The sequence below is a fragment of the Camelus dromedarius genome, chromosome 7 (assembly GCF_036321535.1).
Source record: "Camelus dromedarius isolate mCamDro1 chromosome 7, mCamDro1.pat, whole genome shotgun sequence".
NCBI lineage: Eukaryota > Metazoa > Chordata > Mammalia > Artiodactyla > Camelidae > Camelus > Camelus dromedarius.
Genome location: NC_087442.1, coordinates 20,599,516 through 20,619,562, shown reverse-complemented (window position 1 = coordinate 20,619,562; position 20,047 = coordinate 20,599,516). Strand labels below are relative to the sequence as shown.

At 45.8% G+C, this 20,047-nt stretch overlaps 1 protein-coding gene across 1 annotated transcript in view; it reads left to right on the top strand.

The window, feature by feature from the left end:
- Positions 1-20,047, top strand: part of STRIP2 (striatin interacting protein 2) — a 39,863-nt gene that overhangs the window by 3,806 nt on the left and 16,010 nt on the right. The window contains exons 2-16 of the mRNA XM_010975647.3: positions 1,284-1,353; positions 4,409-4,483; positions 5,505-5,639; positions 6,944-7,064; positions 7,851-7,919; positions 8,117-8,223; positions 8,899-9,026; positions 9,956-10,159; positions 11,355-11,590; positions 11,849-11,914; positions 12,586-12,649; positions 13,432-13,503; positions 16,104-16,178; positions 16,871-16,968; positions 17,430-17,556. Of these exons, the coding sequence (XP_010973949.3) occupies positions 1,284-1,353; positions 4,409-4,483; positions 5,505-5,639; positions 6,944-7,064; positions 7,851-7,919; positions 8,117-8,223; positions 8,899-9,026; positions 9,956-10,159; positions 11,355-11,590; positions 11,849-11,914; positions 12,586-12,649; positions 13,432-13,503; positions 16,104-16,178; positions 16,871-16,968; positions 17,430-17,556 (1,647 nt within the window). The remainder of the gene's footprint in view (positions 1-1,283; positions 1,354-4,408; positions 4,484-5,504; positions 5,640-6,943; positions 7,065-7,850; positions 7,920-8,116; positions 8,224-8,898; positions 9,027-9,955; positions 10,160-11,354; positions 11,591-11,848; positions 11,915-12,585; positions 12,650-13,431; positions 13,504-16,103; positions 16,179-16,870; positions 16,969-17,429; positions 17,557-20,047) is intronic.

The window sequence follows — 20,047 nt, the reverse complement described above, 5'->3', positions numbered from 1 at the left end:
CAGACTACCTGCACTTCTGCCTGTCCAACTACAAATTCAGGGGTTACCATGACTGCCCCTCTCAGGTTCGATAATTTCCTAGAGCAACTTACAAAACTCAGAAAAGTGCTATACTTACAATTACAATTATATTATAAATGGTACAATTCAGAAACAACCAAACCAAGAGAGGCATAGGACAAGGTATAGAGGTGGGGTGGTGCAGAATTCCCACGCCCTCTCTGGGGCATTACCCTCCTAACACATTGGTGTGCGCAACCCACATTGTTTCAGGGTTTTTATATGGAGTTTTATTACTTAGTCATGGTTGGTTAAACCACTGGCCACTTGATTGAGCTTAGTCTCCAACCTCATCCCCTCCCTGGAGCCCTTCCTTTGAAATTCTTACTGTGAATCACCTTATTAGCATAAACTCAAGTATGGTTGACAGGGGCTCCTTATGAATAACAGACACTCCTATGGCTCAGGAAATTCCAAAGGTTTTGGAAGCTCTGTGCCAGGAAGAAGGGGAAGAGGGCAAAGACCAAATATATTTTTTATACCACGCTAAGGCATAAAGAGGTTAAGTAACATGTTCAAGATTACATAATATGTGACAGAGTGTGTGACAAGAGCTGAGATTTATAAATTTTTTAATTCATATATATTAATATATCCCAGTAGGAAATACCCCAAAAATGCTTAAAGAGGTTAGGTGGTAGGATTATATTAAAAATACTTTTAAAATAGGATTATAAATTTATACATAAAACATCATAGGAAATCTAGCCTCTAATACAATTTAAAGTAGAAATGCTATCTTATTTGACAATCCTAAAATTGTGGAATATTAGAGCTGCAGGACCTCTTTTTATGGATGAGGAATTGTGATCCACAGAATAGATCATACAAAATCATACAGTGAGTTAATAACAGAGCTTAGGTCACAATCTAGTTTGCCTCTTTTGTTTTTGTCCATCTTGTTTTTCTAGAAATCAGCTAGATGTTCTTCTAATCCATGTTTATGTAGATCTGATATGGGCACAGATTGCAGCTTTCATATCTGTTTATGATCCTGGCCCTTTACCCAGAGTTTCTGAGTCCGTGTAGGAATCTTCAGCCTGGTCCTGCACTGAGCCTCTAATTTTGGCTTGGAGGAGGGTACTTCTTGAATGAAAAGCCCAGGTGAGACTCTCCTAGTTGCCTCCTTGATCTAACCGTGGCTTCCAGGAGAGGAAGAGGATGAAATGAGAGTGTAATCTCCACCCTTTTCCCAAGTTACCACAAAGATTTCTCCATTACAGGGCTCCGTGGACTGCCCCACCCTGGAATTTGAGTATGGAGATGCAGATGGGCACGCGGCCGAGTTGTCAGGTATGCGATAGATGGGTCTGTGGAGAGCTGAAGGAGGGCCAAGAAGGGAGGGAAGGTGCCTGTGATCTCACCTGGCAGCCTCTGTTCTCAGCAAGTGGCTATAGAACAAAGACGGTTCTCCACATTCCCTCTTCTCTCCATCCTCCGGTGGTAAATATCTCTTTGTTTGCTTTCACATTTCTTTCTGTGAGTTCTCCCTTGGCTGTGGTACTCTCCACTCTTCCATTCTGTCGCTCTTTTTTGCTCACCCTTCTTTATTCCCTTTTTTTGTGTGTGCACTCTCAAATCTGTTTTCTCTCCACTTCTCCCCATTCCCCCTTTGTTTCTCTTCCCGTATTTACCCATATCTTTGTGTGCCCCCTTCTTTCTGCCACCCTTTCCATCTCTTTTGCATTCCATCTCTCCTTTTCTCTTCTACATCTATCTTGCCCCTTTCCCCTAATACTGGCTCCTTATTAAAATATCAGCAATGTCTGAAGAAAAACTCTTTAGACAACTGGCCAGCTGAGCAAGGCTGGACGTGTCACCTGTATCCATCGTAGTGGAGCTCTGCTTAGATATTTCTGAGCTAGTTAAGCAATCCCATTCTTTCAGTGCTGGGCTGCTTCTGTCTGGATTTTTAGCATAGGCTAAACGTGATCTCACATTAAAGGCCTCCATGTTACACGTGCTATGAATACCAGTTATTAATAAACAAGCTTTGGGTGGAAATAGTGTGAAAGTTAAATATTCTGTCACATGGAAGTGACACTTCAGACATGCTTTTTCAGAGAAAAGAGAAACACTTTTAAAGAAGTTCTTGTGAATAGCTTAGGGAATAAATTTTGTGATGAGTGACAGAAATAGAGAGCTAAGTTTAATAACCAACAAAGGATTAGAACCCAGAATAGGAACACAGAGAGAGAGAGAGAGAGAGGGATGAACAACCCAACAGAGACAATAGAGAAATGGTCAAAGAATATGAATTAAGAAGTCAGAAAACCATATGGTTAATAAATATATGAAAAGATACTCAATAATGTTAGTAAATGGGGAAAAATAAATTAAAATGATAAGACATTATTTAACAGTTACCGGATGTAAAATTTAAAAGCCTGAGGTTGATGAGGATATAGAAAAATGAGTACTTTTTATACATTGCTTGGCATAAGGGAACAGAGTATAAAATTGAAAAGCTGTTTGGTCATATCTAGCAAAGTTGAAGATGTACACATATTATGGCACAGTGACTCTAGCTGTCCACTTAAAGAAACTCTTGGGCACAAGAAAAACACATACAAAGATGTTTATTGCTGCCATTGTGAACAATTGGAAACAACTTAGTTGGGGAATGGATAAACTACAGTATATCAATATATTAGCCTACTGTATAGTCGTTAAAATAATTGATCTATATCAATATGCTTCAATTTCAATAAATATTAAAAACATAATGTTGTGGGGGGAAAGAAGCAGTGACAAAATAATTTATACATGCATCAAAAAAACCGCCTAAACACGAGTCTATAGGATGTTTCTAGGATGTCTAGTCGCACCCTTGATTGAGAACAGTGTCAGTTAAGTGAATGAATGTGTCCATCACACTATTTTTCATGAAAAAACTATTGAAAGACAAATGTTTGTAAGAAAAAGTAATTTATACAGTATGATATTGCTTGGATAAAAAATTTTAAAACAGAATGATATGTTGTTTACTGTCACCTACATAAGTACTAAAAGTATAAAAATAGGCACGTGAAGCATACACACCAACTTCATCATGTAGTTACCTCTAGAGAGGGGAAGAAGATAGACTGGGGAGGAAGAAGGGACTTTAGATGTGTGAAGCAAATATGACAAGTGTCAACATTTGTTTAATCTGGATAGAAGATAAATGTGGTGTGTTTATGTATTCTTTATTTACCTGTAGTGTATGAAAGTTCATGATCTAAAATTTGAAAATAAAATAAAGACAAAAACAAAGTTCACTGCCTTAGAAACTTGCTCCCTTTTTTGACTGGATTTGTGCTCTACTTAAATATATATATATATATCTCCACACAACCCACTAATGACAAGAAATTAAGACTCAGAGCTAGAATTTGCTTCTGGTAACTCCAGAATTCTTGAACTCAGGACTCAAAAGTCCTGACTTCCAGACAAGTTGTTTCTCAACCATTAGACAGCTGGCTGGAACATAAGTGAATTTCTCTTGCTTTGTGAATTGTCTGTGACCTAGTTAAGTTTCCAGCAAGAATCTTAGGGAACAGAGTTTTGAGGAAGTTTTTCTATCACGCATTGACTTAATGACATCACTTCTTTATCCTCTGAAAGCTGAGGGTACTGGTGTAGTGTTATAGAGTGTGTGTGTGTGTGTGTGTGTTTACAGGAAAGGGCATTTTTATTTCTCATAAGCTCTCTGCATTTTGTATGGAGAGGCTACTGTCAGGGAAGTTAGATTTTCCTAGGTACTGGCAGCCCTTTGGCAATTAAAGCTGTGTCTACGTAGTTTGATGCTGCCTCTGTCTGGGTGGCTGTGGGCAGGAACCTAAACTTCTGTACCCTTTGAGGAAATTCAGCAGGGAGAGAATGAACTGGCTCTAACCCCAAAGAGCCATCTAAAACATACTCTCCAGCCCTCACCCTGGCTCCTTGAATAGCACAAGGATCTTGCCTCTAAATTTCAGGAGTTGTGTTGCCCCCTTTTTCCCTAGAGACAGGATAGTCCCAGTCTGGGTTGGCAAGCAGAAAGGATTGCTACTCTAAGAAACAGGAGTGATGACTCTAAGCCCTCTCTGTTCCAGCCCTCCTCCTGGCCCTCATCAAATGTTGAAGGCTGCCTTCTCTGCTGTAGCAGCCAGCTGGCAAGAGGAGGACAGGTTTGATGGTTTAATCACCCAGAGACACAAGTGGCTATTTTTAACTGCTCTGAAAGGGAGGAAGCTGGCTCTGGATTGAGTTGGACACAGGAATGTGTTGGAAGCTTTAGCTCTTTCATGCCACGCTCTGTACCCCAGGCCCCTTCTATAAGGATCTGCTGAATGTTTGTGATTCTGTCCTATCTTTCCTGTCACAGAATTGTATAGCTACACTGAAAACCTGGAATTCACCACTAACAGACGATGCTTTGAAGAAGATTTCAAGACCCAAGGTGATCCAAGATCCTTATTCATAGAGATCTGCTTTCTCCCTCTGTAATATATTCAGCCTGATCTAGAAAGAGCCTAAAACAAAGTATAATCCTTCTTCATCCTCTCTATAACCGTGTAACTTCTCTATCCCTTATTGTATATGGGACACAGAGTTTCTTATATCTCAAGTGGAGAGGTCATGCAGTGGAAGAGAAGCCTGAGCTGGGTCCCTTTCCCTGATGAAAAGGGTCAAGAAAGCAGAGAAATGGGGAGGTTGGGCTGGACTGGTGCCCTGCTGCCTGGTAACCCTGTGCCCAGCTTAGTCCTTGACCTTGCTGTTCAACCCCTGTCTCCAGCTCTACCTCACTCCTAATAGCATCTGGTAATGACTTTATGTGCCCGCACTGTGATCCACTCAGATCATTGCCACTGACCAAGTAAATCCACTTCCATTTCCTTATTTGGTCAGTGGCAATTCAATTTTCAGCTCAACAAATATGTGGTGAGTACTTGTTTTGTGTCAGAGATGCAGGAAGCAGAGGTGAAGGTGAATTTATAGTATCTTCAAAGAGATTATAGTCAGAAAGCAGAGGGGAGACATGTGCTTCACAAAACTAGCTGAGGCAAGAGAAAAACGGGAAGTGTCATGAGAGAAGTAAAAAGTATCTCAAGGGACAGAGCTTCTGGCTGGAGCATTATGGGGAAGGGGTGATTTTGTAATGAACCTGTAATGATGAATAGGAATTAGATATGTAGGGAAACAGGGAACTCCTTGAGGAAAGACGGAGAGAGAGGACAGTATATGCTGCATGTGGGGAATGGAGGGGCTATGGAGGAAGACGAGGCTACAGAGAGGGTTCAGGCCAGAATGTTTGGGTTTTTTACTTTTCCCATCCCTTATTTTTTGTCAGCTAAAAAAGGAAAGCTTTTGAAGAGAAGAATTTATTGGGGGCTGAGATCAGAGGTGGAAATGCTATCAGGAGCCTTTCCAGGAAGGGGAGGCAGTAGCTGACTCTAGATCTGTTGACCTTCTCTCCCCAGTGGAGGGTAAGGAGTGGCTGGAGTTGGAGGAGGATGCCCAGAAGGCCTATGTGATGGGACTCCTGGACCGGCTGGAGGTGGTCAGTAGGGAGCGTCGACTGAAGGTGGCCCGGGCTGTTCTCTACCTGGCCCAAGGTGAGTGGCCACCTTTGCCAACTTGAGAAGGGCGGAGACTAGGGAGAGAAATGGTGTTATCCAAACTAGGATGAGGCAAGCCAGTGTGGGAAAGCAAGTTCCCTGCCTCTCAAGGACAGATCTTGTCATGTGCTAGGAGTAACCTTGTGCTTATGAGGAAGATGAAGAGATAGCGGTAGGTACTGTTCTGGATCCCTTGGAATCAGCCTTTATTTTTCCAGACATGCCAGGATTTCCTCTAGGGTTCTTTTCTTGCCTTTACCTGGGCTCTCAGTGTGACCAGAGCTGACAATATCCCACCAGCTGAGCATGGAGGCTTCTTGCATCATCTGTGGCCTGACCCTAACACTCAGGTGAGGCAGGGAGTTGCTGTAGATTTACACATGGACCCTTGGCATTGTTTCTCACTGGCATTTGGAAGATTCAAGCCAACCTAGCAGCAGGAATGGATGCTGTGAGTAATTTGGAGATGATCAGAACTCAATGAGATTAATTGGGGGAAAGCTTCCCAGAAGAGACCTATTAGCCAGGTGTTGGAAAGAGAAATGAGATAACCTAGCTGGAGTAGTGAAAATAAGGACTATTGGCAGAACGAGCTAGTTGGGAGCTAAAAACCTATAAAAGCAAATCATAAATGGAGAGGAAAGAGTGGACATCTGGTGAAGGGAAGACCATAGCAAACAAGGAAGTGCCTGACCGTATCTCTCGGGACTAGTGGTCTGGCCAGCTTCCACCTGCCAGTACCTTTTTGCCTGAGGACTTTCTGTGCAGCCCACATAGGGAAGCCAGGAAGTGCTAGGGAATTAATGTGCTCCCCTAGTCCATCCACACTCATCAGTGACTGCCAGGAGTTAGTGGATGAAGAGCCCGACTACCTCACCCCTTTTGGGTGGGATGATTCTGAGTTGTGTGTTTTGTATTGTTTTCCATAGCTTCTCTCCACTGGGACTGAGCCCTTGGCTGCCTTCTCTTCCTTATGTCACTTCCCCACTTTTTACTAATGGTTGCTGGGATCAACTCCCAAATAAACTACTTGCACTTGAATCTTTATCTCTGGATGTGCTTCTCAGGGAACTCAAACTTAAGACAGGCCAGTGATGAGCACATTGGACCTAACTCTGGGGACTGCTTTTCCTCTCCCCTGCCTCATTCCAGGAAGTTCTGGGGGGGGCCCTCACCCTACCTTTGTCAGCCTAATTGTTGGGCATGGTGTTGGAAGATAGTCTTAAGATCATGGGGCAGGGTGGAAAGAACTGGGATAACCACCTCCCCCTCAACCCCTATGGCGCTGTCTTGTCCTTTAGGCACTTTTGCGGAATGTGATTCAGAGGTCGATGTGCTACACTGGTCCAGGTACAACTGCTTCCTGCTCTATCAGATGGGGACCTTCTCGGCCTTCCTGGAGCTACTCCACATGGAAATCGAGTGAGAAGCCTTAAGGGAGGGCTGCCAACCCCCTTCTTTGAAGAATGCTTCATGTCCTATGCTGGTTGCCTCACTAGAGAGACCTTTGTGGAAGAAGCTAGGTCTAGTCACACCTCAGTCCAAAGCTCGCTGACGGTTCCCCTCCATCCAGCTGTGCTCTCTGACATTCTATCCTCCTCCCTGAGGTTGGGCTTATCTGCAGCTTCTGCCCCACTTACAGTTTCAATCCCGGGTTTCAGGGGCCTATCCTGGGTGGATTGCTTTTTTATCCAAACACCTTCTCAGCTCAGCCTAACTCTGGAATCTGTGAAGGATACTGTTCTGCCTGAGAACGTGACCCAAGAGGGATGGGACCAATTCCTGTTGCTGTGTCTGATTCTTTCCCTCGTGGGTTATAGCTCTAGAGGTGGCCTTGTCTGCTGCTACCACTATAGTGATCCTTTGTTTTATCTCATGCCTATCAGCCAGGAGTTTCAGATGGAGTGAATTCTGTTTATCATTCACCAAGTGTTGCTTAGCGTCTTTTCTGCATTCAGCACACTACTAGACACGTGGGGATTACAAGAGGAGTGCATATCCCAGACCCTGCCCTTGCCTGTCTTCACCACAGATGCGGGTTTGCTGAGGTGGCAGAAGAATTCTGTGGGCTCCCTTCCCTTACACCAATTTCTTTATAGCCACATAGCCAGGGAGTGGCCGGTACTCATGTTTATGTGTATGATAAGTGGAGACGCAGGGAATAAAGGGGCCTATGAGTTCCCATTTTGTCTATTGTCCCCATGGCAGCAACAGCCAGGCCTGTAGCAGTGCTCTTCGGAAACCAGCCATCTCCATTGCTGATAGCACAGAGCTCCGGTGAGTGGGGCCGGCCATGGGATTGGAACAAGGGGTGATTAGCAATGGGCTACCTTTGCCCAAATTTCAGATGTACCCAGACCACTAGAAGTTGCTAATTCCACTGGGTTCGGCTCCCATTGAGACCATCTCTGAGGTCTCAGACTATAGGCTGGGAACTGCCTTGGGAACTTCTTGTGATCCTTCTATAACCCCAGGGTGCTGCTGAGTGTCCTGTACCTAATGGTGGAAAATATTCGCCTGGAGCGAGAGACCGACTCCTGCGGGTGGAGGACAGCCCGGGAGACCTTCCGCACCGAATTGAGTAAGGAGCGGCAGCTGAGGTGCCTACGGCAGTGGGGAAGCACAGCGTCTGTCTAGTTTGTTTTCTTCTTTTTCTTTTCTTTTTAGAATTAACATACCTTATTTTAGGACAGAGACACTTTGTGGCAGGCATGAGGGCCTGGCTTGATTGCCCCTGTGTCTATGAGCTAGGACCAGTCATATGTCTTCTCTATGCCTTGGTCTTCTTCGTTTTAAATGAGAATAGTCATCTGTCTCCCATTCTATCACAAATCCCACATGCAAAAATGAGTTGACTTACCTTGAAAATGTAAGTTGATGTTGTCATCAGCCAAGGATAAGATATAAAGGCCTGTGGGATGTTTGAAAATACATTCATTGATGTGGAAAAGTGAGTTGTGATCTACAAAGTGCATTGAGTCCTTCAGCCAGAAAGCAACATCTTTATTAGCATTACTTCTAGTTTGGCATCCACCTCTAAAGCTTCAGGAACTGTGCCATTATACCTCCATGATCTCCCTTCCTGGCCTTGAGGGGCTTCACCCTGGGGGCACTCTAAGCCTCCTTCTAAGGACCAACTACTCAAATTCTTTGGGAGAGGTGAGTGCCTTCCTCACTGTGTCCAGACAGGGTTACCGGGACCGAGTTTCAGCTACCTCATCCTCCCTTTCTCACTTGCCTCTCTCCACACCCCCAGGCTTCTCCACGCATAATGAGGAGCCTTTTGCCCTTCTGCTTTTCTCTATGGTTACCAAGTTCTGCAGTGGCCTGGCTCCCCACTTCCCCATAAAGAAGGTCCTGCTTCTGCTCTGGAAGGTAGTCATGGTGAGTGGCTGATTCTCCCCTCTCCCATCTCATCAGATCCGCAGTGCCCTCTGCCACCTCAGTTTCTTCTAGTCTGATTCCAGGAGGCTGGAGATAGGCAGAAGAACAGGGCAGCTGTCAGCCAGCGGAGGGCCAGTAAGGCTGTTCTAGAGGAATCAGTGTTCTGTGTCAGAGCAGGTTACCTCTTTCTATTGGACTGACGGGAGATGCCACTCTGGGTCGGAGTGTCATTGCACCTTCCCCTGATACAGCTGATGTTTTGTGGAAAGAAGACTGGCTGAGAGTTGGGAGATCTGGTCTCTGCTGATACTGAGGAACCTTGGGCAAGTCTCTGTGCCTCGGTTTCTCTAGCTGTAAAATGTGGAGATTAGTGCCTATTCTCCATCCAGATAAACAGATGATTTGCTTTTTAAAAAATGAAGTGTTCGTAAGTATATGGTTGCAGTTTTGTTACTAATTATTCAGCAGGATCCTTCATCTCTGGCTCCCACCCCACAAGACTAGTTGAACAACATACCCTCCAGGGCAGGCCTCAGGGGGCACTGCCTGTTGACTACAGAGGGAAATGAGTGACTCTGGGGGTTTATAACATCTGGATGTGCTCCTTAAAAGGGGGTACAGTTTCCTGCTTTTTCAGTGGAGGCCCCCAGTAGTCCCTTTCCTAATTTCTGGTGATATTTCTAGCCCTGGGTCAGTAAATAATGCTTTATCCTGACCCCTGAACTCTGAGGGATAGTAACCACCTCGGAGACTGGGAATAGTAACCACATTTTTTGCCTCTTCCTGTTTTATTACTTCCTAATTAAGGAGGGGGTTCTGAGGGGAGTGGAGGCTGTGGCTTTTCCTCTGCATCCATGTTTCCCTGACCTCGCTCTCTCTGACTTCCCTCCCTTCCTCTCTTCTCTGCCCCTTTCCTGTTTACCCCTCAGTTTACCCTCGGTGGCTTTGAGCATCTTCAGGCTCTCAAAGTACAGAAGCGGGCAGAATTGGGCCTGCCTCCACTGGCTGAGGACAGTATCCAAGTGGTGAAGAGCATGCGTGCTGCCTCCCCGCCCTCCTACACTCTCGACCTAGGGGAATCTCAACTGGCACCCCCACCTTCTAAACTGCGAGGTCGCCGTGGTTCTCGAAGGGTATGGGCTAAAGCAGACAGTAGTGTTGTGACGCTAGCTAGCCAAAAGTCAAGATTCTAAGCAGCTCTGGATGTGGTAGGAGAGAACAGTAAACGACCCAGCTGTCCTGACCCTGATTGGCCCTGTGACCAACCTGAAACCTTGAAGGCTATACTTTGGCCTCTATGTCCCAGCCTTGACTGGCTCCTGGGCTGACAAGATGTAACATTGTGATACCACATTATAGATCCATGTCTTGCTACAAGATCGTTGGCTTAGACCTCAGTGCCTCCCTAGCATCCAGAACAACAGTTAGAGTAGAATCCTGGGCATAGGTACCTGGGTGAGGTACTTTATCATTTTCTTGTCAGCAAGATTTACCCTGAGCCAGCCATGCTCTTGTCTGGCCTTGGTACCAGAGGCTGACTGCTTAGGGTCCTAGATAATAGTCTGCATCCCTGGAAAGTTCAGGATGGCAGGTTGCCCTGAGACCTGATCCTGCTCCCGAGAACTCACCTGCCTGCTCTACCCGAGTTCACCAACTGCAGGTGACAGGGACAGACAGTCGCACTCAGTAGTCTAGTCTACATTATCTGCAATGTGATTTTTTTTAACCTTTATTTTTTGTTTTATAAAGTAATGCTTACTCACTGTAGAAAATTTAGAACAAATATAAAAATGTGAAGAAGGGAGGAAAAAAAAAGTCACCCACAGTCTTAACAAACAGAGGCAGTCACTGTTAACTTTTTGGCCTATTTCTGTCCGATCTTTTTTTCTTTCTGTGACAAGATTTAAAATTCCAAACTCATTTCCCTCTGCCTAGCAGCAAGCTTCTGTCCTCTTCTTCCTCAGTCAGCCAGCTGGTGTATGCTCACAGAAGGCAAACTAATTGAATGTTCACCTAAGTAGAGCATAATTAGGAAGGAAAGTGCTGGCAAAAAAAAAAAAAAGGCATCAGTGCTTTCTGAAAGCTAAGTAACTATGACTTGGGGATTATCTATGCTCTGTTTCCCAGCCACTGGGGTGGTTACGTGAGAGCTGCTTGTCCTGGAATTGGGCCTGGTGGGACAGTAATGTTCTCACTAAAGGGTGGTTCTTGCTCCATGTTCCCTGAGTCTAGCAGCCTGTGGGTAGAGGGTGGTCTCAGACAAGGATGCCTAGGGTGAGCTCTCTGCACACCTTCCCTGTCTCCTCCTATCCTCACCCCCCACCCCAGCAACTCCTTACTAAGCAGGACAGCTTGGACATCTACAATGAAAGAGATCTTTTTAAGACTGAGGAACCAGCCACAGAGGAAGAAGAGGAGTCTGCTGGTGATGGAGAACGAACCTTGGATGGAGAGTTAGACTTGCTAGAGCAGGACCCTCTGGTACCACCTCCACCCTCACAGGCATCCCTCTCTGCTGAGCGGGTGGCCTTTCCCAAGGGCCTACCCTGGGCCCCGAAGGTCAGGTAGGTTTGGTAACACTAGGGATCCTGAGCTTTGGGGTTTCAGTCACTGGAGGCCCAGGGTGGAGTGGTCCGTGCATTCAAGGCTCAATAAGCTGGGCTCGGAGTCAGAACTCCTGGGTTTCAAGTTCCCTCTGTTGGCTGCTGCCTTCTCCTGCCATTTCAGTTCTCCAAGCAGAGGGGTGGGAGCCCAGTAAGGTTCTCTCTCTTAAGGTTTGCTTTTCTTCCCTTCTCTGGGATTTGTTTCTCCACCATCCTCAGACAGAAGGACATTGAGCACTTCTTGGAGATGAGCAGGAACAAGTTCATCGGATTCACTCTGGGGCAGTAAGTGGATGGTCAGAACTGGCTATAGAGAGATTCTTAGGGGGTCAGAGGAGTGGGTGGCTTGGAATGAGATGTTGCCTGGTCATGATGATACAACCCAGAGCCTGGGCAACTTCCAGTGACTGCTTTGCCATGGAATTTTTTCCTTTCAGTTTCCTAGAACTTCCGTGTTCTCAGCCAGGTGTAGGACCTTGAACAAGTCATTTCCCCCCTGAGCATTAGTTTTCTCGTCAGAGTGTTACAACACGGTACCTACAAGCCTTTCTCTAATTGGCCAGAATTCTGTGAAGAATCGATGTGGTCAGAACAGATCCAGTCCTTCCCTGTTTCCCCACTCTTGTGACTCCTTCTCACTGACCATTATAAAACCTGAGAAGCCATTGTTACTGCTGTTTTACTGTCAAAAATGTTGCTGGGCGACATGCCCTTTTGAGTAGGGATCTACTTCCAGACAAAGTGAGTCCCCGTAAGATGATGCAGAAATCCTAATTTTCAGGAACACTTCTCTGCTTCTCTTTTTGTGCCCTGAAGTAATGATGGGGAACCCAGAGGCTTGTGGAGAAGGAGCCAGGGTACCAGATGTTGACTGTATGGTCCCTGTGACTCCAGGGGGTTTTGGTAGTTCTGTATACTTTTGACCCTTATGATTTCGTGTGTCTTGCATTTCACAGGGACACAGATACCTTGGTTGGATTACCCAGGCCCATCCATGAGAGTGTGAAGACCCTCAAGCAGGTGACCAGGGTGGGCTCTCAGTCTTCAGGGATAGGGAGTCATCAAGGCAAGTTGGATTACTAGGGTCCTGGGTCCTGGGTGGAGCCCTTCCACCAGGCACATTCTGAGCGTGTTATTCTGTATTTCCCCTGCAGGCATTTTGGCCAAAAAGATTAAAAATCAGGTTTCTCCCTACTTATTCAGTGCCCTACATTCAGATGGATGAAAAGTTCTCCTTCCTTCCTCTCATTCCTTTTCCCTCCTCCCACTCTTCTCTCTCCCCACTTCTTGCTTTCTTTCCTCTCACTGCTCTCTTTTTAGAGGCTCACTAACTTCCCCAGGCCCAGGATTGAGTAGCGTCGGTTCAATATCCATGTGTGAGCACGAATAAGAGTAGTCATTCCTTGCACAGACCTTGAACCCTAGCCCACCTCATCTCATCACTCTGTACACACATGCATACACATACATACACATGTGGTGAAACTCTCAGGGCAGCGGTCCAGGGTCAAGGTCCTCTTCTTGCCTTCCCCTTGCACTTTGGTTGAAGGTAAATTCTAGGCTATTTGCTGCCCTTCAACAAATATGGAAACATGGAATAAACAAATACTATATATGAAGCACTTTGCTGGTATTCATGATTCAAAGATAAATAAGACTCCTGCCTTCAGAGAGTAATTGATCTATTTGGGATAAAAGACACATAAACAGGACATTTCCTTATCACTGTGTAAGTTAAGAAATAGGCTGGTACACATGTGATTGAGGCCCTCAGCCTCTTGTTGGTGTCTTACCTTCCCCAGCACAAGTACATCTCCATCGCAGATGTTCAGATCAAGAATGAGGAGGAGCTGGAGAAGTGCCCCATGTCTTTGGTGAGTCAAGGGAATCCTGCACAGGAGGAGATTTATCTGCAGTGCTGTCATGGAATGTGTGTGCATGCTGTTGGACTCCTGCTGTATACTAGGCAAAGCAAGGCCTCTACTTTCATGATACATTGAAGTTGGAGAAAAACAGTAATAAATAATTAAGGAAACAAGACTTTCAGAGAATGGTGGATATGGTTAAGGAAATTTAAACAGGATGACACATCATGTAGTAGACTACTTTAGATTGTGCAGATAGGGTGTGTAGACCACCAAGAAGGTGACAGTTAACCCTCAGATGGAGTCAAAAGTGGTCTGGGGCCACTTTATGCAGGATATGTAAGCAAAGATAGGGAGCTTGAAGTTGATTCAGTGCAAAGGAAAGCCTTTGGAGATTTTTAAACAGAGGTGTGACATGATCTGATTTACCTGTTTAAAAACCACTGGCTGCTTTGTAAAGGGTAGATCAGGAAAAGAGTAGAAGCAGGAAGGTTAAGAACCTCTTAAAATAGTCAAGGTGAGAGATGATGGTATCCTGGACTGGGGTAGTGATTGCAGAGAAAGGGAAAAGTGGATGAATTTGGGTTATATTTTGGAGGTGTAGCTGACAAGAGTTGCAGTTCAATTGGATGTGGATAGAGAGACAAAAGGGCAATGAAGAATAAATACCATTTGTCAAGGTAGAGAGGTCTGTTTTATTAAGGGTTCTATTTTGGTCATATTTAGACACCATTTAGACACCACATCCATTAGACATCCATCAGAATAGTCAAGCCATTAGATATATGGGTCCAGAGTTCTAGAGAGAGGACTGGCTTAGAGAATTAAATTTGGGAGCTGTTGGCTCATTGACAATGTAAAAAGCCACAGAACTGGCTGAGATAACCTGAGGAGGGAGTAAAGTTAGAAAAGAGGATCAAACCCAGGTCAAAGCCCTGGGGCACACCAGTATGTTGAGGGTGTGAAGAGTCAGGAAAGGAGCCAGAAAAGAAGAATAAGAAAAATACTCAGTGAGGTGAGAGGAAATCCAGGAGGTTGTGATACTGTAAAAGCTAAGAAAAAGTCTTTCAAGAAGAAAAGGATGATCAGCTGTGTCACATGTTGCCGATGAATGGAGCATGATAAGACCATGGCTCTGGCAACATGGTGATAAGTGGGGACCTTGTTAAGAGTAACCTCAAGTGAAATGATGGGGGTGAAGCCTAGTTGGAGTGTATGGAAAAAGGAATGTAAAGAAAGTAGGGAGACTTAATCAACATAGACAAACCATGTAGAAGTTTTATTGTAAAGAGGAAGGTAGAAAAGGGATGGTAGCTAAAGGGGGATGTGGGGTCAAGGGAAAGTCTTATAGCTAGGGGATACTGGAGTGTGTTTATGTCCTAAAAGGGATGATCCAGAAAAAAAGGAGAAAATTACAGAACTGATACATTCAACGAAGTAAAAGGGTGTGAGATCTCGAGCACCAGTGGAGGGCTGGCCTTTGATAGGAGCACGGGCAGTTTACCCTTCATGTCCAGAAGGAAGGGAAAGGCTCTCTGGTAGATTTAGTGTTGAGATGAAGCTGTGCCTGTCTGATTGCTTCTGTTTTGTCCATCAAGTGAGAGTCAGGGTCAGCAACTGTTGAGGGGCCGTGGGCCAGGGGTTTAAAGAGGGGAGAAGGTATGAAATAGGCCTTCTAGAGAGCAAGAAGGCAAATATGCAGGATTGCCCGGGTTGTTAAGACTTGTGTCCATTTAAGCAGCAGCTCAGTTGTGTGGGATAGAAATGGCCTAGTTACTCCTTCCTGCCTCAGGGTCTCATGACAGTGACCCTTGCCCTATAATGGAGGAACCTGGGGGGAGGAAGGACTGCACTGGCCAAAGATGACAATGGCCTGAGTGGCCTCTTGAGCAGTGGAGACGCATGTCTCCCTACTGTCATAGAAGGCTTAGATGAGATCATCAAAAGGACAAAGAGTTGTGTGTGAGGGGGCTGGTCAGAAAAGAGGAAGGGATGTTGTAGAGGGTAACGGAGAAGGAAAGAAAATAGTTTCTACCTAAAATCTTCCCTGCTAATACTCCTTCCTGCCTTTCCAGGCCATAGGCTACACAGCTCCTTTATTAACCCCCTCTACTGAGTCATCTACCTCTCATTTCTGGCTTCAGAGCATCCCATAGCTCTCGGATGGCTTCAGATTGACACCATAGGAAGTGCTTCTGTGTGGGGTATCTGCTCTAGTCCCAGGCATACCTGTGACCTGAGTTAAGCCCATATATATCCAGCAAAACAGCGGTCTGAGCCAACTTCTCAGTGAGATTTCTGACTCCTGACCTTGCAAGTGACATAGAAAGAGTTCTGGATTGATTCCAGATAACGGGAAAACCAAAATCATAGATTCTCAGGGCTAGAAGAGCCCTTAAAGGTGATCCAGTCCAGCTCACTTATCCTATGAAGAGGAAACTAGGTCTCAGAGAGGGAAAGTAACTTATCCAAGGTCATACAATGACTCATTAACACAGCTAAGGTAGAAACCTATATCTGACTCCCAGCTCAGTGCTCTTTTCATGCCACCCTCCAGGTCTTGGTCAACTGGAAAATGGCCTGGGCAAACTGTGTGTTTCTTGCCATAGGGGGAAGAGGTGGTACCAGAGACACCGTGTGAAATCCTCTACCAGGGCATGCTGTATAGCCTCCCCCAGTACATGGTAAGGAGATGGCTGGGCCAGAGATGCCCTTCTGGCTACACAGAACAGATAGCTGAGAGCCATTTTAAGCTGAACCACCTGTCTTTTGACCTTGTTTCCTGAGCCTTCACCCCTCAGGCAAGGCATTCTCCAACACATTAGAATGCCGAGCTTTCTTCAAGGTTCCTCCCCCAGGAAGGAGGACTTGGCTGTACTCCCAAGTCCTTCCTTGGGAGGAAGGGACAGGGAGGTGGGATCCGTGCAGGATGCACTGGGGGCCCTCCGCCTAAGTCGGTGCCTTCTTCTGAGGTCTGCTGTGGTCTCATGTCCTAGGTAGCCTCCGGCTGCTACGGTGAGGTTGCTGATGCTCTGAAGTAAAGGAAGGAAAAGGGTCGGGGAGCAAGACCTTGCTTAAACTTCCCCCCTCATTTCCAGGCATTACCCCTCTCACTCTGCTCCTTCCATCCTCTTTGGAAAGAGCAGTCTTGAAGCCAAACAGCCCATAAGCTCCCTTCTGGCTCCTAAGCCTCATGGGTGGGCCTGTCAGGACTGGGCACCTGTTTACCTTTCTGGAGGCTGAGGAGATTTGGTCACTGAGGAAAGAACTTACAGGAAGGCTTTAAAACACTTCTCCTAGGGCTGCTGAGTTGTGGAAAAATAACCTTGCTGAATGGGATGGACAGGGATGGATTTCCTCATTTTCTACTTCCCAGATTGCGCTGCTTAAGATTCTGCTGGCTGCAGCCCCCACCTCCAAGGCTAAGACAGACTCTATCAATATCCTGGCAGATGTCCTGCCTGAGGAGATGCCGTGAGTGCTTCAATGGGGGCAGCTGCTAAACATTAGCTATCTTGTCTGCGGGGTCCTCTAGTCTCCACCCCACCTTATTAACACTTACAGGGGTGGTCTCCAAGAGATCTCCTCTCTGCCACCAACAGCCCCTTTCCACTGCAGTGCTCTCTGCTGTGCTCTTTTTAGCTCAGAAATGAGAGTCTGGAGGGTAACATCAGTGCCAGTGACTGGCTGCACAGGTATGTGGGTGGACATTGCCAAGGGACGAGCTTGCCAAAGGAGAGAGAGAAACAAAGAGATTAGAGGAGCTTTTCTCCAGACAAGCTTGTAAGTGGAACTCTGGAGGTTTCCCTAGCACAGTTCAGGTTTCTCACGTTCTGGCTCTGTTGTGTATATTGTGTCTGACCCAAATTCCCGGGTCCTTGTAGGCCTCTCTCTAAGGCCACCCTGTGCACTGACTCTTCCTCTCCCCATTGTAGCATCACTGTTCTCCAGAGCATGAAGTTGGGCATTGATGTGAACAGGCACAAGGAGATCATTGTGAAGAGTATCTCTGCCCTGCTCCTGCTACTCCTCAAACACTTCAAACTGAACCATATCTACCAGGTGAGCGGCTAGGAGGCTTCTCCACAGGCCTCAGGTGTCCTCCAGGTCCTGTCTCCCAAGGGAGGAACACAAGGGCCTTTGTAGTCCAGCTGAGCATCTTCCAGCCTTTCCTTTGCACAAGCTTTGGTGGGATGTGGGGAATTGTCCTAGGAAGCTGCAGTTGTCTGTGTTTTTTGAACATTATCCAAGGGTAGGAATCACTAGCTTCTTGGTAATATTCCCAGCCAGCTTTGAAGCAATGGAAGACAGGATTCAAGCATGTCACCTAAAAAAAGAGGAGTGGGTATGTTGAGCATGCTTTTCTGTATGTGAGGCAGTTTTCTAACATTTGAGATGTAATTCTGTATAAGAGTTCTGGCTCTTAAGGGCTTTGAAGTTTTGTAAAGGATACAGATATATAAATAGCCAGTTATGAGTGATAAGTACTGTGATCCAGGTAAGCACTGGCTGCTATGGAGACAATTAATCCAACCTGAGGTGGAGAAGAGGTGACTTCCAACCTGAGTCTGAAAGAAACAGATGTTATCCAGGATATAGGAGTTGTCAGGAAGGACAGGAAGCATTTCAAGCAGAAAAGCTAATTTGTGAAAATCCGGAGGGGAGAGAGCAAAGTACCTTTGGGAACTGATTAAATGTAGCCCTAGTTCTGCCTGGGGTGGAGGGAGGTGGGGAGGTCTGGTGATACTTGAAGCTGGAGAGGCCAACAGGGAGCAGCAGATCATAATACATCTGATAGCACACAGTTACTGAGTACTTACAATGTGCCCGGCTCTCTGTTAAGCTCATGAAGGATCTCATTTAATTCTCTCAACTCTATGAAGTGAGCCTTCTTTTATCCACTGAGGCTAAGAAAGGATAAGAACCTGCTTCTCCATGAAGGCCTGTTTGCCATGCTAAGAGTATGGACTTGGCTACAGGTATTGCAAAGATACAGGAGAACATGGGGCAGTGAATGGATGTTCTCTGTGGTGAGACATGAAGAGGGGAGGGAGTCTTCTCATTCCTGCACAGAGGCTCTGCCCCATTTTCCTCCTAAGAAGTGAGAACCAAGCTTGTTGGTAGAAGAGCAGGTCCTCAGCAGGGAAGCCCCTGCAGGGTCTGTGTCCATGGCAGGTTCGACAGTAAAACCAGGATATTTCTCCACTTTAGTACATTCAGACACATCTTAGGGTGTGTTAGGGTACTCTGAATGCTCACCCTTCTTCTGCCAATGTTTGCTGAGCAGCAGCAGGGCTGGGAAGAGTAAGGATGGGTGAGTGAGAGAGAGTGTGCCTAGTAGAAAGAACAGAGAACTGTGGATGTGTGTTCCTGTCTGCTTCTCTTAGTGGGCAGTATGTGGATCAACAGCCAGACAGGTGGGTGGCTTAATGGGCCTTGCCAGAATGTGTCAGTGAATCCTGACAAGGCTACAGACATGTCTCAAACTGAAAAATGTTTTCCATCACTTGATAGTAGGTATGTATTGGCTCCTTCATCTGAAGCCTTGGAAAATATCCAGGGTCAGCTGCCATGGAAAAAATACTTGAGCAGAAGAGAAAAATGGGCAACACAAGCTGACTCCTTACGTCCAACCACACACCTGGGGCCGAGGGCAGCTGACCTTGCTGGCAGGGCCACTTCTTGGTGATCAGGAAAGGCTAAGGGATTTAAAACACTACACTTCTCTGCTTTTTCAACCCAGTTTCTGCACTGTCCCAGCAGTCTAGGTTTTGGATCTGGAAACAAACTGTCAGATGCTCCTTAGTGTATATCATAGGCAAAATTCAGGTGACACAACTCCATGACACTGCCCCAATAGGTCTTCCTGGATGTAAACCCCAACCCAATTCAAGAGAGCAAAATGGAGTTCTGTGTTCTGGTGTTTAGCCCATCAAAGAGATCTTGAACTTACTCTCAGTGCAGTGTATGTTGACTGAAGGACTCTTGTTGATTCATTCATTAAAATGCTGATATTGTAAGTATGGAGGCTAATACAGTGAACCAGACTTGCACTGGAGCCCACATTCCAGTGGTTCATTTGGTTACTGTGCGCCGTATCCATCCTGACTGAGTGATGCCAGCACTTGCTGGGACCAGGCTGCACCTGTTCCTGCTATATCAATCGCAGTTGAAATACTGTGAACCAGAGCTTTGGTATGGAAGACAACCCCCTCAGGGAGCCTTCCTTTCCTGTAGAGCTTAGGAACAAATCTCACAGCAATTCTTTCTATTTATCTGGAGTGGATTTTCTTTCTGACTTGTTTATGTTTTGTGCTTTTGGTCAGGTGCTTGCAGTGAACATACACTGCAGATTGTCCCTTTCTATGTAGGATGAGCTAGCTGAAGATGGCTCTCCCCACTTCCCAGACAGGAAGCCTGATAACACAAGTAGACAGTGGATATTCTTAGGAATGGATATTAGACTTGTACTTGCTTCCCCCCTCCTTTTTTTTCATACAGACCTTCTATTCTCCCTCAAATAAGCTCCCTTTCTGCTTATCTTTTTAATTCA